Source organism: Eschrichtius robustus, chromosome 6 (assembly GCF_028021215.1).
Source record: "Eschrichtius robustus isolate mEscRob2 chromosome 6, mEscRob2.pri, whole genome shotgun sequence".
NCBI lineage: Eukaryota > Metazoa > Chordata > Mammalia > Artiodactyla > Eschrichtiidae > Eschrichtius > Eschrichtius robustus.
In genome coordinates, this window is record NC_090829.1 from 52,752,189 (window position 1) to 52,767,411 (window position 15,223).

General features: G+C 39.0%; 1 protein-coding gene across 1 annotated transcript in view; it reads right to left on the minus strand.

Moving 5' to 3' along the window:
- Window positions 1–15,223, minus strand: part of SPATA16 (spermatogenesis associated 16) — a 228,246-nt gene that overhangs the window by 87,093 nt on the left and 125,930 nt on the right. The window contains exon 4 of the mRNA XM_068547418.1: window positions 2,242–2,326. Coding sequence (XP_068403519.1) covers window positions 2,242–2,326 — 85 coding nt within the window. The remainder of the gene's footprint in view (window positions 1–2,241; window positions 2,327–15,223) is intronic.

The following is a 15,223-nucleotide window of genomic DNA, read 5'->3' on the forward strand; positions in this document are numbered from 1 at the left end:
TCTGACTTCCAGACGAGGACCCTTTTTCAATATACCACGTTGCTTCAAATTAAAGGAGAAAAAGAGAATACAAGGACAAATAGGTTTTTGTTATCTTTAATTAATGCAGAATAGTAAAATAATAGTATTCTTTTTATTCCTTTTTTTTAAAAAAAATTATTTATTTATTTATGGCTGTGTTGGGTCTTCGTTTCTGTACGAGGGCTTTGTCTCGTTGTGGCAAGCGGGGGCCACTCTTCATCGCGGTGCACGGGCCTCTCACTATCGCGGCCTCTCTTGTTGCGAGGCACAGGCTCCAGACGCGCAGGCTCAGTAATTGTGGCTCACGGGCCCAGTTGCTCCGCGGCATGTGGGATCTTCCCAGACCAGGGCTCGAACCCGTGTCCCCTGCATTGGCAGGCAGATTCTCAACCACCGCGCCACCAGGGAAGCCCTTTTAATTCCTTTTTTGTATAGCAAACGTGCACGTATTGGTAAGTGGAGATTTTTTTTAGTAAAAAATTTTGTTTTATTTTAAGTAAATGAAATAGGGATATTAATGCTCTTTGAAAGCTAAAGAAAACAGACAAAAATTTATTTACAAAATTTTCAAGCTCTTAACCTGTCTTAGGTTGCACCAACGTTGAATCCATTTTTTCCTAGTTCAATGTAGATAAAACAGTAGGTACTCAATATATATTTGTTTAATGAATGAATAAATTGAAACAAACATTCGTTTGGGAACTAGTAAATGCCAGGCCTGCTGAATATCATCTAACCCTCAAGATTCAACTCCTTTCCCACCTTTCTTCAAAAGCCTCTGAAATACTTTAATAACAAGCCCTTTTCTTTTACTATATCTATGTAGTAGACATTATTTGCTTATTTTTCATATCTAGCAATTTTTTACAACTATTTACTTACATACATAAGCAACTACTACTATTTTGCATGTTCCAGACTCCCCTAGGAAAGTCTTGCACTTACTAGCAAATTAATAATTTTTTGAAATAATAATAATTTTATCTACTTTAAGGTCAATTTACAGGTGTCAAGTATATTAGGACTAATTTAAATCTTTATTTTTAGGTAAATTGAGCTCCAAATATTTAGACAGAACCATATAAATTAATGAAAATTTTATATGATAAACCTAATACTTTATTGTTTACTGAAGACAACATGTGATATAGAAACAGAAAACTAGGGGCCAAGACACAATAGTGAAAATGTGGGAAAAATCAGGAAGTATCAGAAGACTGTTGACAATTATTTCTCACTTTCATATTAGTGTTTTAGCAGATCTTATTCTAGTTGGTTGAAAAGGTTCATGTTCAATTACATTAAACCATCTTGAAATGCAAAGAAAAAAAAGGCCACACACAGTTTGGAGACGAGAAGATTTGGAGGAGGGAGTTGGCTTCTGTACTGGATTTTCAAATATTTGAAAATATTTCGTTTGGAAGTGGGTTTCCATTGGGTCCATGTGGCCTCACTGGGAACTACTTGATGGAAGTTTTAAGGGAGTAGAAATCTATTTTAATGAGGAAAACAGTTTAATAATTAGCACATTAGATGTTTTTTGGGGATAAGTGTGCTTTTCACTTTGAATATATTTCATCAGAAAGTCATTGACAATTTGTGGGGAGAGGATAGGATAAGAACAGATTTGTATGTTGTGAAGGAGACTGAACTAGTAAATTCTAAATTTTTATAATTCTAAGAAATTCTGACTCTCGTCTTGACATCTAATTGACCTTTGGTATGACTTCTTGCTGCCATTTTGAATAATAAATAAAAAAGATGATCTGCAGTTTATTACTGGTTAAGTGTTTCAAGTACTATGTTACCCCACAAATACAGTGGATCTTTGTATTTTCCTTTATTATGTAATTGGTAGTATTTCTAGCATCTGCTTTTACAGGTCATAGGTTAAGAAGAATTTATGAAAATACAGTGTTCATTTTTTAAAGGATCATGTCATTATAGCAGCACGCCAGGGAAAGTAGTTCCTGGGATGTCTAAAATTTATATTGGGTTGTAAAACTGAAGTATGGGCCAAAGGTTAACAACCTTGAATTTTGCCCTTAAAATTAGTCTCAGAAAATCTACTTCATTATAAATACATTACTACTGAGTAGTGTCCTTCTGATTGATATGCCCAGAGCTCCCTTTTTCAGCAGTCTTTTAAGCACCAATCCTTCATTTTGGTTCTAAAAATGAAATGGGCTCCTCCTCCGTAGTTGGGACATCAATTTTTACCTGCCAGTATAGTTTGATGAGCTTGCTTATAGACTGTTCACTTCCTCCACAGAGCCAGAACATGTAGTCAGCAATCATGGCACTCCTAAGAACAAGGACAGATTTTTTTTAAAAACAAATTTATAGGACAGAAGGAAAACTATAACAGGCAGTATATATAAATACCGAAGAAGAAGATTTTGTAATGTATAAATTTGACTAGACTAATATTAAGCAAAGCATAAGGCACATTTTAGAATGTAGAAAGTAGGTCTTTTTTTTTGGTACCAAAACTAAAACTGTAAGAGAAGCAACACACCATTTGTCTTCTACATTGCTTTTCTGTTTGTACAGTATAAGAATATTTAAAGACTATGAGAGAATGCTTTGTTTTGGTTACCTCTTATTAAACTTCAAAGCATTTATAGAGTAACATATATTTTATAGACTCTAGAACACCTTCAAACCTAGCATAGCATATATAGCTAACTATTATACTGGTACTAAAGCATATCTCAGACTTTACCTAAGTTGAAGATTATTCACCTCTGATTAAAGTAGTCTCCTTAAAATTGAAAATAAAAAATTTCCAATTCAACAAACACTCCCCTCCCCCAGCCTTTGTGTTTAATTGAATTAGTTTTGGAATCTAGTGTGTACGACCACTGCATTAGTCTTATTAAGCTGAGGGCATATTAAAAACTATTGTGCAATGGATATTAATTCATTGCTTAGCACCCTTTGGAAAAACAGTTTACTTTTATGGCTGTTTCTCTGCTAGGCCTCTCTTTTCTCCAGAGATTCCAAATCCAATTAAATGTGACTGGAAGTAATTCCAAATTGTCACGTTGGCCAATTAGACATATAATAATCCTGTGTACCTAATCACTAGTACCAAAAGTTTATTTATTTAAGCAGACCTATCACTGTGTACCCTGAATGTTTCTCTTATCTTTGCCTGCAGATATGTGTTGTTTCCTGACATAATTGTAAATTGAATTAGAAATTTTCCTTCCCTAAATATATATGTTGTCTAAGGCAGAGCAGCTATAAACTTACTATGGTACTCCGCTGAAGAATTAGAATGTTTAGATTCTCGCTGAGGACAGACAAAAATTAGGACTCTAAAGGTTAACAATGGGAAAAAACACCACCATTTGAAGGATTACGCAGCTCAGCATTTCTCTTTTTACACATGTGGTATTGGAAAGAAGCTATCCACTGACATTTCAAAATAACTGGCAATAATTTAAGAATACCTAATCTTTCAGAAATCCTTTTATATTTTTCGAAGCCCTAGTTTAATGATAAGATAAAATGAGCTAGGAGGTTTTCATATTGCATGAACATGTACGGGGTAGAAAACAAGTTATAAAAATCAGACTAGAGAGGGGCAAAGTAAATTTCAAATATTTGCATTTTGATTGAAACACTTGTAAAAATTTTCTTCCCCTGACAACCTAAAAAGGAAGTCTACTTGACATGTAGATGCCTGTCACCTAATAGAAATCTATTTTATAAATTGGATTTATAAGAAATCAAGGAAGAATGTAAAGTCTCACTGCCAAGGACAGCACACATTGTATTCATAGAAGTTGGGTCCTCTGACGTGATGACTTGATTCTGCACTCTGATTCTTCCTTCCCTCAGCATTTGGATATGTAAATATGGCTCAAACAAACATTGCTTAATGAGAACACCAGCTATTAGTTAAACCAGGGATGAGCAACCTCTTTCTGTAAAGGACCAGATAGTAAATATTTCAGGCTTTGTGGGCCATGACTACTCACCTTTGCCTTTCAGAAGCAGCTGTAGACAATAAGTTAAAAAATAAGGGCGATTGTGTTCTGTTAAAACTTTATTTACTAAACACATGTGCTGGGTCAGATTTGGCATGGTTTGCCTAACTCTAAGATAAACAAATTATTAGGTTGAGCAACAGGTGGCAAGCATTGATATAATTGCCAATCAATAGTCAGACGCCAGTTTCTATACATTCTGGTCACAGGCCTCCTTAAATATTTCAGGGACAACATACATATTGTACTAAAATTACTGAGCAGAGTTCAGGAAAGAAACATTACAATTTTGAAGCATGAAAAAACTGTTAAAGATAATCCTGGATCATAGACGCAGTATCTTGAGTTAAGCAAAATCTGAATCTATTGTTTCTATTATATTAGTTATTGCCATCCTTGGATTGGAACAATTGTGAGAGAAGAGGAGGTAGGTCACTACAGTGGGCTTCTAGGTCTTTCCTGCATTTGTAAAGCTTTTGGTGAGTTGGTTTTGAGTTCACCATTGTAAAATTAGGAGTTTTAGCATTTTTATTAATGTTTTCCAAAAGTTGCTTTTTCTATTATAATGTGTTGTCAGATTGCTACTTTCTTTTTCTTTAAATTTTACTTATTTGCATGATTTTAAAAAATTTTTATTTATTTAGTTTTTGGCTGTGTTGGGTCTTCGTTGTGGCTTTCTCTAGTTGCTGGGAGCGAGGGCTACTCTTCTCATTGCGGTGCGCGGGCTTGTCATTGCGGTGGCTTCTCTTGTTGCGGAGCACGGGCTCTAGGCGTGTGGGCTTCAGTAGCTGTGGCACGCAGGCTCTAGAGCACAGGCTCAGTAGTTGTGGCGTACGGGCTTAGTTGCTCTGCAGCATGTGGGATCTTCCTGGGCCAGAGATTGAATCTGTATCCCCTGCATTGGCAGATGGGTTCTTAATCACTGCGCCATCAGGGAAGTCCACCAAACTGCTACTTTCTTGAGTATGATTTTATGACACCTGGGGGCTCAAGTCTTTTTCTAAAGGAACACATCTCCAAATTTATATTGAAATAAGTGAGGAATTAAGATTCATTGAAATTTGCTACCTGCCCTCAGTGAAGCACAATTATTATAATCATAAAAAGATACCTGTGTTAAATAACAAACTATGGTTTCATAGAGCTGCATGTTTGCTGGGATATTTTTCATAAGTATAGTGTATTTCTTCCAGTACCTGGCACAGAGCTGTGTTCATATTAGGAACACAATTTAGGTTGTAGTTGCTCCAACCCCATTTTATTCCCAGTGGCAATGGCAGTTATACTTTTACCACCCACCTTCCTTTGTCTGGTTCCCTACCATGGTTCCGTCCTACAGCTTAGCATTTATGTATCAGTGTAGAAATCAGTGGAAGAACGTGAAAAGGGCATGGAAATAACATTACGTATACCATGCAATAGTTGTGAGGCAAGAGTAGCGGTTTTTCGTCATGCTGAGTTTTTAAAGGACAAAGATAATTAATTAATTAACCCAGAGTATCTATAAGGAGTCAGGTACCTGTGGGATCCTGGTTTTGGCTAACTCACCTCATGAGTCAAAAGGAAACAGAAACCCATCACTCTGCCTACTTTTCCTCAGGTATCTTTGTTTTCCTTTAGACCAATATCCTAGATGCTAGTCAGTGTGATTCACTGTTGCTTCTAAATGTCCTCCTGTCATCATCTTTATTCTATTCAGCTTACTTTCATTAATCTACTGAATGTTGTAGCTGCACTGGAACCGTAAGATCACATTAGCCAACGCTTTTTTTTTTAAACATCTTTATTGGAGTATAATTGCTTTACATGGTTGTGTTAGTTGCTGCTGTAAAACAAGGTGAATCAGCTATACGTATACATATATCCCCATATCCCCTCCCTCTTGCGTCTCCCTCCCCCCCTCCCTATCCCACCCCTCTAGGTGGTCACAAAGCACCAAGCTGATCTCCCTGTGCTATTCAGCTGCTTCCCACTAGCTATCTATTTTACATTTGGTAGTGTACATATGTCCATGCCACTCTCTCACTTCTCCCAGCTTACCCTTCCCCCTCCCCGTGTCCTCAAGTCCATTCCCTCTGTCTGCGTCTTTATTCCTGTCCTGCCCCTAGGTTCTTCAGAACCTTTTTTTTTAGATTCCATATATATGGGTTAACACATGGTATTTGTTTTTCTCTTTCTGGCTTACTTCACTCTGTATGACAGACTCTAGTAGTTTAATATCTGTGGGTTTTGAGATTTACTAAGTGCTGAGTGAGTACCATGATAAGCCCTTTACATGCAGAATGTGAATCCAGCCCACCCGCAGTTCTGCACCAGATCGCATCCTCTCTTGCCCACCCATGGAAACTGCTCCAGCAATTCTCTTTCTCTTTCTCTCTTTCCCTCTTGCTCTCTCTTTAAATTTCTCCTTTTTTCCTGGGGCTTTTCTACTAACACACAAAAATGCTGTTCTTTCTACCACCTTAAAACAAAACAAGATAGCCCCCAAACCCCTCTTGATTCACTTCCCTTCCAGTTAACTTAATTCTTTCTCTTCAAGAAAACCCAAGCAAACGAAAGAACAAAAACTCCCCTCACATAAACTCACTCCAACAAGGCTCTTATTCCTCCCACTTCACTGAAACTGCTCTTGTCAATGCTACTAATAATCTCCACACTCCTAAACACAGTGGCTCAATTCTCAGTCTTCATTTTACACATACTCTCAGGTGTAACTGATGCGATTGTTCTCTCTTCCAGCACCTACTTCCCGCTGGGCTTCCACAACTCTGCTCTTTATGATTTCCCTCCAATCTTACTGGTTGCTCTTTTCAGTCTCCTTTGCGGTTGTCTCCTCATCTCTCTGGGCTCCTAAACTTGGAGCTCCCCAGGGCCCAATGCTTGGACCCATTCCCTTTCTTTCTGTACTTAATCACTCGGTGATCTCACCAGTTTCATGGTTTTAGACACCATCCGTTGGTTGACAACTCGTACATTTATACCCTGAGTTTAATCCTCTTCTTGGATCTGCAGACTCTGACAAAAGCTGCCTTTTCAACATCTCTACTTGGATACCTAATAGGTATTTCAAACTTATTTCCATACCTGAGACCCTGATGTTCCTTTTTTCCTCTTCCCCAAGCTCTAGTAGTCTTCTCCATCTATCCAGTTTCTCAGGCAAAAAAATTTGGAGTCATCATTGATTCCCCTCTTTCTCTCACATTTCCCATCCAATCCAAGATAAAATTCTGGTCAGGTTATCTTTGACCTATTTCAGAATCCTGCCTCTTCTCACCACCTCCAGCATTACCATCTGGTCCATCATGTCTTACCGGGATTATTGCAACAGACTCCAAACTGGACTCCCTGCTTCTCCCTCCGTCTATTCTCAACACAGCAGGCAGAACAATCCCATTAAAATCAGTGCACCAGAGTAGGTCACTGCTGTGCTTAAAACTGCAAAGGCTTCAGTCTCACTCAGAGTGAAAACCAGTCTTTAAAATGGCAGTTGAGCCTCATGCCATCTGGTCACATATTACTTCCCTGATCTTATTTCCTACTTGCTCCAAACTGTCCACCTGCTTTCCTCAAAAAGAATAGGTACTCTATTGCCTCTGGGATTTTGCACCTGACAGTCCCTGTCCTAGAATGTTCTTTCCCTAGACGCCCCCTGACTCTCTTTCTCACCTCCTTCAGGTCTTTATCAGGTGTTATTTTCTCAGTAAGGATTACCCTAACACACTCCAATACCATCCATACTCTTGCTTGTTTTTGCTTTTTCCACAGTATTTATCACCATTCCACATAGTGTTTATTTTATTATTTTTCATTTTGGTGGTGTTTATTGTTGTCTTCCTCTACTATGGGGGTCAGCAAGCCATGGCCTGTGGGCCAAACCTAGTCTGCCACTTGGGTTTGTTAATTAAGTTTTAATGCAACATAGCAATGCTCATTCACTTGTGCGTTGTTTACATTTTGTCTGTGGCTGCTTTGGTGCTACCGTAGTAGAGTTGAATAATTATGACAGAGACCTTATGGCCCACAAAGCCTAAGATATTTACTATCTAGCTCTTTACTGGAATGGAAGCTCCCAGAGGGCAGAGGTTTTTGTCTGTTTGATTCACTCCTCTCTCTGCAGTGCCTAGGATAGTGCCTGGCACTATTAGTGTGGCACTATATAGTGTAGTCGTCACTCAGTAAATATTTGTTGATTAAATGATGAAGCATTATTTTATTTAAACTAAAAATATTTAATTCTCATTACAAAAATCCTGAGGCCTACAGAGTTACATAGTTTACTAGGATTGTAACACAAGCAGTCTGGCCCTAGGTCTACCTCACTGTCTGTATTTAACAGAAAGCTTTTGTACTAGAGGTGACATAGGAGTGGAGGGGCAGACTGGGCTTTGTCAATTTAGTTAGTCCAATGTGGAATCCAATGCAGCATTCAGCTCATATGAGAGCTTAATAAATGCTAACGGATGCTGATGTATTTATTACATAAATTAAAGAGGAAAAGTACCAGGAAGCACAGTGTCTTAATGTGTTGGATTTAAAATTATTATTATTTTTTAAAAAATTATTTTATATTATTTATTTATTGTTTTTGGCTGCGTTGAGTCTTTGTTGCTGTGTGTGGGCTTTTCTCTGGTTGCGGTGAGCAGGGGCTACTCTTGGTTGTGGTGCGCGGGCTTCTCATTGCGGTGGCTTCTCTTGTTGCGGAGCATGGGCTCCAGGTGTGTGGGCTTCAGTAGTTGTGGCACGTGGGCTCAGTAGTTTTGGCTCGCGGGCTCTAGAGCGCAGGCTCAGTAGTTGTTGCGCACGGGCTTAGTTGCTCCACGGCATGTGGGATTTTCCCGGACCAGGGATCAAACCCGTGTCCCCTGCATTGGCAGGCGGATTCTTAACCACTGCGCCACCAGGGAAGCCCTAATATTATTTTTAACATGATGTCTTTAGAAATGTGTCAACAATTATTGTTTTTCTGCAAGCAAATCTACCATTCTTTTGATACTGTATTTGAATTCATTAAAAATTTTTTTTTCTGAAGTCACATTTACTTAATACGTCTGTTAAATGTAAAAGGGTCAGAATCTGGCTTTCAAATATATATGCATCTAAAATAAAAGATTTTTATGTCATGAACTCAGCTTATTGTGAATCAAATCCTATTTCTATCAAATAGCAAATACACAATAAAAGAATGTGACGTGTTATTATTTATACGATAAGTATCAGTGTTGTTTTCCAAATTAATACTGAAAAAGGATCACTATGTACAATATAAAGATATTCATGCCAGGTGACTTTACACATTGAATATTTCTAAACAGACTGTGCAATTCTAAAAGTATGAGAATTATTGACATTTCTCAAGGCCTATGTTCAGATTCAAAATTTATAGCATTTCTACTCAGTGTGGCCACATGGTGGTGTAAAACAGTAAGATATGGGTAAACAAAAGAAAATCATAGCACACCATCAGCTGCGTGGTCTCATTGGGCTGACTGGCTGGGACCTTGAAAAGTCATTCCATTCAGCACCTTGCCTTTGGGCAGGATCACACTTAAACCTTTCAAATGAGACTGATGATGAGAATCTATTCTGTTTTAAAGACCTCCATGGAAGGACATTACTCTGCTTTCCTCACTGATTCCAGAGTTTCACAGCCATAAACAGCATCTTCTGCAGTTTTAGTCTGCAGGCTTCAGTTTTCTATCCAGTGATACTTGCAACCCCAAGTAGACTTTACCTTCTGAATAGCAGTTCTACATATCCTCACAATAATTTATTAATCTTCTCTTCCCTAGGTTAATTAATTTACTCCAATTGCTTTAATCTTTCTCTGTGGGTCCTCTTTGCTTGACATTAGTCAGTTTCATGGTTGTCTTTTCAACTTGTTTCAAATTCCTCCTCCTTTTCTTTCTTCTACAACCAGAAATTGACCTCTCTCAAGAGTCCAAGGACAATCTTATGGAGTTTGTATGCAACTATTTCATTTATGTAACTGGTATAGGTACTTCTTAGAAATGTATCTATTGGATAGTTTTAACTACAGAATTCTTTATTTTCAACGTATTTAACAGGTTGTTTCCTTCTTTTTGTACTTAAAATAGCTCAAGAGTGTATGTATATACATGCCATTACTTTCACATAAGTTAATATTGATGCAAAGTGCATATTCCTTTTGAATACAAATACACACTAGCATTAAAAAGATTATATTCTGATTGGGAGGAGAGCCAAACTAGCAAATTCACTCAAGCAACCACACACACGATGCATCTTTTTGCAGGCTCATATATTTTCCACGCAGCAGTCAGCCACAATGATCTTTAAAAAATGTAACTGTAAATTACCTCAATAAAATCCAAGCTCCTATGGTGTCCTCCCACTCTTGTAATAGGCTGTTCTTGTTTTCCTCTTCAACACATTTTCCATCATCCTCCAGTCAAGGAGGATGTTATTCAGTTGCTCAAAGCAAATACGAAGTTTCCTACCTTGGGACATTTGTGCATGTGGTTCCTCCTGCCCGGACTCTATTTCCTCAATTATTCATCTGGCTGCTCCTTCTCAAGATTTAGGCCTTTTAGGCTTTAGCTTAAACATTGATAACCTCTTCAGTGAGGCCTACTCTGACCATTTTATCTAAAGAAGTTCTGCCCTACCTCAGCCAGAACCTTATCCTTTTCCTGCGTAAGTCTCACATTGTGTAATTATTTGTTGGTTTACTTGTTTATTACCCTCTTTCCCTAGACCTGTATTATCTGATATGGTAGCCACTAAGCCATATGTGGCTATTTATATCTAAATGAGTTAAAATTAAAAGTTAAAATTCAGTTTCTCAGGTACACAGGTACATTTCAAGTGCTCAATAGCCACATGTGGCTAGTGGCTACTATGTTGAATGACACAGAACATCTCCATCAACACAGGGAGCAGCTCTAGACTAAACCACAGGGAACTACCATTCTAGTGCCTCTTACAGTACCTGGTAAATAGTAGGTGCTTGTGGGGTTAATTTTAAGTATCAACTTGACTGGGCTACAGTGTGCCCAGATATTTGATTAAATATTATTCTAGGCGCTTCTGTGAGGGTGTTTGGGGGTGAGATTAATATTTAAATCTGTAGACTGAGTAAAGCAGATTGCTCTCCCCAGAGCGGTGGTGGTTCATCCGACTTGTTGAAGGCCTGAATAGAACAAAAGAGGCTGAGCAAAGGAGAATTCACTTTCTGATTGTCTTCAAGCTGAGACAGGTCTTCTCCTGCCTTTGGACTCACACTTGGATTGGAATGTACATCATCGGCTCTCTGGGTTCTTAGGCCTTTAAACTCAGACTGCAACTGTAGCCCTGGCTCTCCTGAGTCTTCAGCTTGCCAGCTACAGATCATAGGACTTCTCGGCCCCCATAAATGCATAAGCCAGTTCTCTATATATTTATCTCCTATTGGTTCTGTTTCTCTGGAGAACCTGACGAATACAGTGCTCAGTAATTTATATCTGCTTTTGTCTGTGCTTTGCCCTGGTCATCCTCTCGCCCACTCCACTACCCCTAAGTCATCTGAGGGTCAGCAGGAGGCCCAGCTCCTATAATGCTGTGGGTTCATGCATTTCAGTAGTTGGTGGACATTGAAGAAGTTATAGTTTCGTCTCTGGACCTTTGTAACAAGTTTGCCTCTGTAACTAATTGCTTAATTCTTTGAAAGTTGTCCCCGAGACCAGGTCTCTACCTTTTGCAGACCAAATCTAATTAATATGTTCCTACCTTGATTATCATTCCAGATGTGGTTATTATGGAGTTCTAGCCATGCTTGCTCCTGCAAGATTGTCCAGTAATGGATGAGAGTTTTTCTTGAAGTTCACTGTCTGCCTACTAGCCTGGAATTTCAAATATTGCCTGTCTCTAGATTCTCAGATGGTAACCACCACACGCAGCGACAGTAATAGTATCGTTATTCGTAACAGCAACCAATATTTCTTGAGTGCTTACCATATATATAGTAATTGCTTTTACATCTCATTTAATTCTTAGAACCAAGCTATGAAATGAGGAAACTGAGGTTCCTCAAATTGAGGAGACTAGTTTTCCAAAAAAGCAGTGAAAGGGTCAGAATTGAAACAGATATATTTGTCTTCAAAATTTGGCCTCTTAACTCTGGTAGTGTACTATTTCCATAATGCCATTCTTTTCTTGTGCATCTTTTACAAGACTTTATTAACTTTTGTTGGAATTCCTTGATGCTAATTTCTTGCCAAACTGTTGACTTCCCTGGTGGCGCAGTGGTTAAGGATCCGCCTGCCAATGCAGGGCACACGGGTTCGATCCATGAACTGGGAAGATCCCACATGCCGCGGAGCAGCTAAGCCCATGCGCCACAACTACTGAGCCTGCGCTCTAGAGCCCGCGAGCCACAACTACTGAGCCGCGTGCCACAACTACTGAAGCCTGCGCACCTAGAGCCTGTGCTCCGCAACAAGAGAAGCCACTGCAGTGAGAAGCCTGAGCACCACAATGAAGAGTAGCCCCCGCTCGCCGCAACTAAAAACTCTATTACTGTGATTGATTAAACAGTGAAGGTAATTACTATTTCCTGTTGGTGCCTGGTCCTCCTCCCCTGTCCCTATCCCATGCTTGTCTCACCAGCAGACATGCTTTCTCCTTAGTTCTGGCTTATTACTCTGACGCAGTCAACTTTTCCTTTCCTGGCCATATCAAGAAATGTGTTATTACTCGTATAGAAAAATATATGTCTAGTTGAAGAGGCCTAGATGAATAGAACTCATTTCAGATTATATGTGTATGTTTGATTTTATTTTTGATGATTAATTTTTCTTTGTGGAGACCCCCAAATAGGGTTATCAGCATTATCAGTAAATGTTTATTATGCTTATTACAATAAAGTTCAGAGTCATGGCAACATTCAAAAGTATAAGGACATGACGCTGACCTCTGTGAGCTGCCAGTTTGAGTATTGATATAATAGCCATATTTGAAAAGAGTAATCAAAATATAATACGGTTTTATAGCTGTAAAAAACTATGCAAATGTTAAGTACATAATGTTAACTAAGAAGTACAGAGCATAAGTGCTATAGAATCTTAAAGGAGGAAATGATTACTTTTGGCTGTAATGGACTGATTGAGTGCTAAGACCTGAAGAATGGCTATCATTATTTTTAAGTGGTGATGAAGAAAAGGGAGCTTTTTTTTTTCCTTTGGCCAGAGACATATTACATACAAGGGCACTAAAGGTGGAAGGTATTAATGCAGAATCTGAGGAGAGGCAGAAGTTTTGTGTGAAAGAAGACGGCCAGGAAATAATGTTGGGGACAGATTATGGTAGCCTTGGATTCCAGATGAGTTTGGACTTTTTCCTGTAGAAGTTAGGGTACAATTGAAGGATTATTGGTAGGGAAAGTAACGTGGGATCTTACCCAGCCAAGATCTCTTGGGTTTAGCAGGGACAGTGACAGCCTCTGGCCATACTGGGGTGTCTCTACTTTGCTTTTTAGGTATGGGTTTATGGGGAACTGGAGTCCTGATAGGGCCATAGGTCTGAGTACATGCTTTTATTAGGCTCGTATTTGAATACTTTATGAATTCATTCATTCCACATAGATGGAGATTCTAAGATGAATAAGCCATTTCCTATCGTTAAGTTCTAATGGGGAGGCAAACGTGCACAAGGATAATTATATCACAAGTAAAATGGGGTAATTGCTATATACACAAATGCCCCTGAGAGGGTTGATGTGTTCAGGACAGGAGACCTAAAGGAGATGAGAACCTAAAGGAGTTCAACCTAAAATGATGAGCAGGTATTAGTCAAGCAAAGGGAGAATAGGACTGAGAAGGGCATTCTAGGTATAGGGTACAGCCGGAACACAGGTGCAGAGCTTAGAAGTAGAAGAAAGAGCGGGAAACCCCAGCAGGACCTTCTTGCTAAGTTTAGAGCAGGCGAGGAAAGCAGGGAGAAGGCATGAAGGAGCTTGAATTTTATCCTACAGGTGTTAAGTACTAAATGACATGAAGTTCTGTGGTTTAGTGAGAGAACCTTGGCAACTCTTTAGAGGATGCATGAGGGTGAGAAGACTGGAGGTGGGAGGTCATTGTTGGAATTCTCTGAGAGATAACGGATGAGCTTAAACTAGGCGGTGACCGTAGGCTAATAGGAAATTAGATATTGGCACCATTCCTTAGGACAAAGTCAAACTACAAAGGCATGTGTGAAGGCATCTGAGTCCTTAAATGTGGTAATATTCCGGGTCCTGGGGTGACCCAGTGTCAGACACTAGGGGCAGTTTCCATAAAGGCAGTTCCTACTACTCTTGTGAGAAAAGAAAAATCTAAACGTGAATTCTTTCCTTTTCCAGATGAATGAACTAATAACTGAGTCTCAAGGAAATCATACATAATAACACAGTAATGGGTTTAGCCTGAAGCCAACAGTATAACTCTAGGGTAGAGACTGGTATCACAGAACAGTATCACATTAAATAATGTGCTGCCCTGACTCTCTGAAGAGCATTTATGGAGCCTCATAAACCTGAGAAGCTTGCTTAGTACTTTTTCTTGAAGGTTTCCTTCTGAAGCATTCCTCTGGGAAATGTTCTTGCCTGTGACCTGTCTCCTGCCCCACCATAACCCAGGTCACTCTCCCATGACCATGATTGAGCCCCCATGCTTGGAACACTTCTTCACCAGCAGAGGGCACCCTCACCTTTTGGTATGTGTGAAAACCCAGAACGTATGTTTCTCTATTCTGGAACAGGATCATAAAGTTTTATCCAACTTCTTGTGGAAAGATTAGGAGGAAAGAAAGAACGTCATCTTAGGTCATTCTGAAAAGGGACAAAATCTCTAGAGGAGAGATTTTGTTTTGGGCCGTACAAAAACAGATTATCCTGAATCTAATTTTGCTTTCAGTAGTTCACACCAGCAATTGTTACAGCCAATATAAAATGTAAAGCATTTGGAAAGAAGAGTATACAGAGCAGAAATAAATCCATTCATAGCAGAAGAACAGCTTACAGCAAAAGTAGCCAGAACTGTCTTGTACCTCCCTAGAAGTCAGGAAAAAGTATGGTCTTACTGCTCGCCATTCTGTCTCCTAATCTCTGTTTGGGTAAGAAAAAAAATCCCAGAATACATAGAGAGTATACAATCTTGATTATTTATCATATTATGAAACTGGACTATAATCTTAAACTCAGCTACACATTT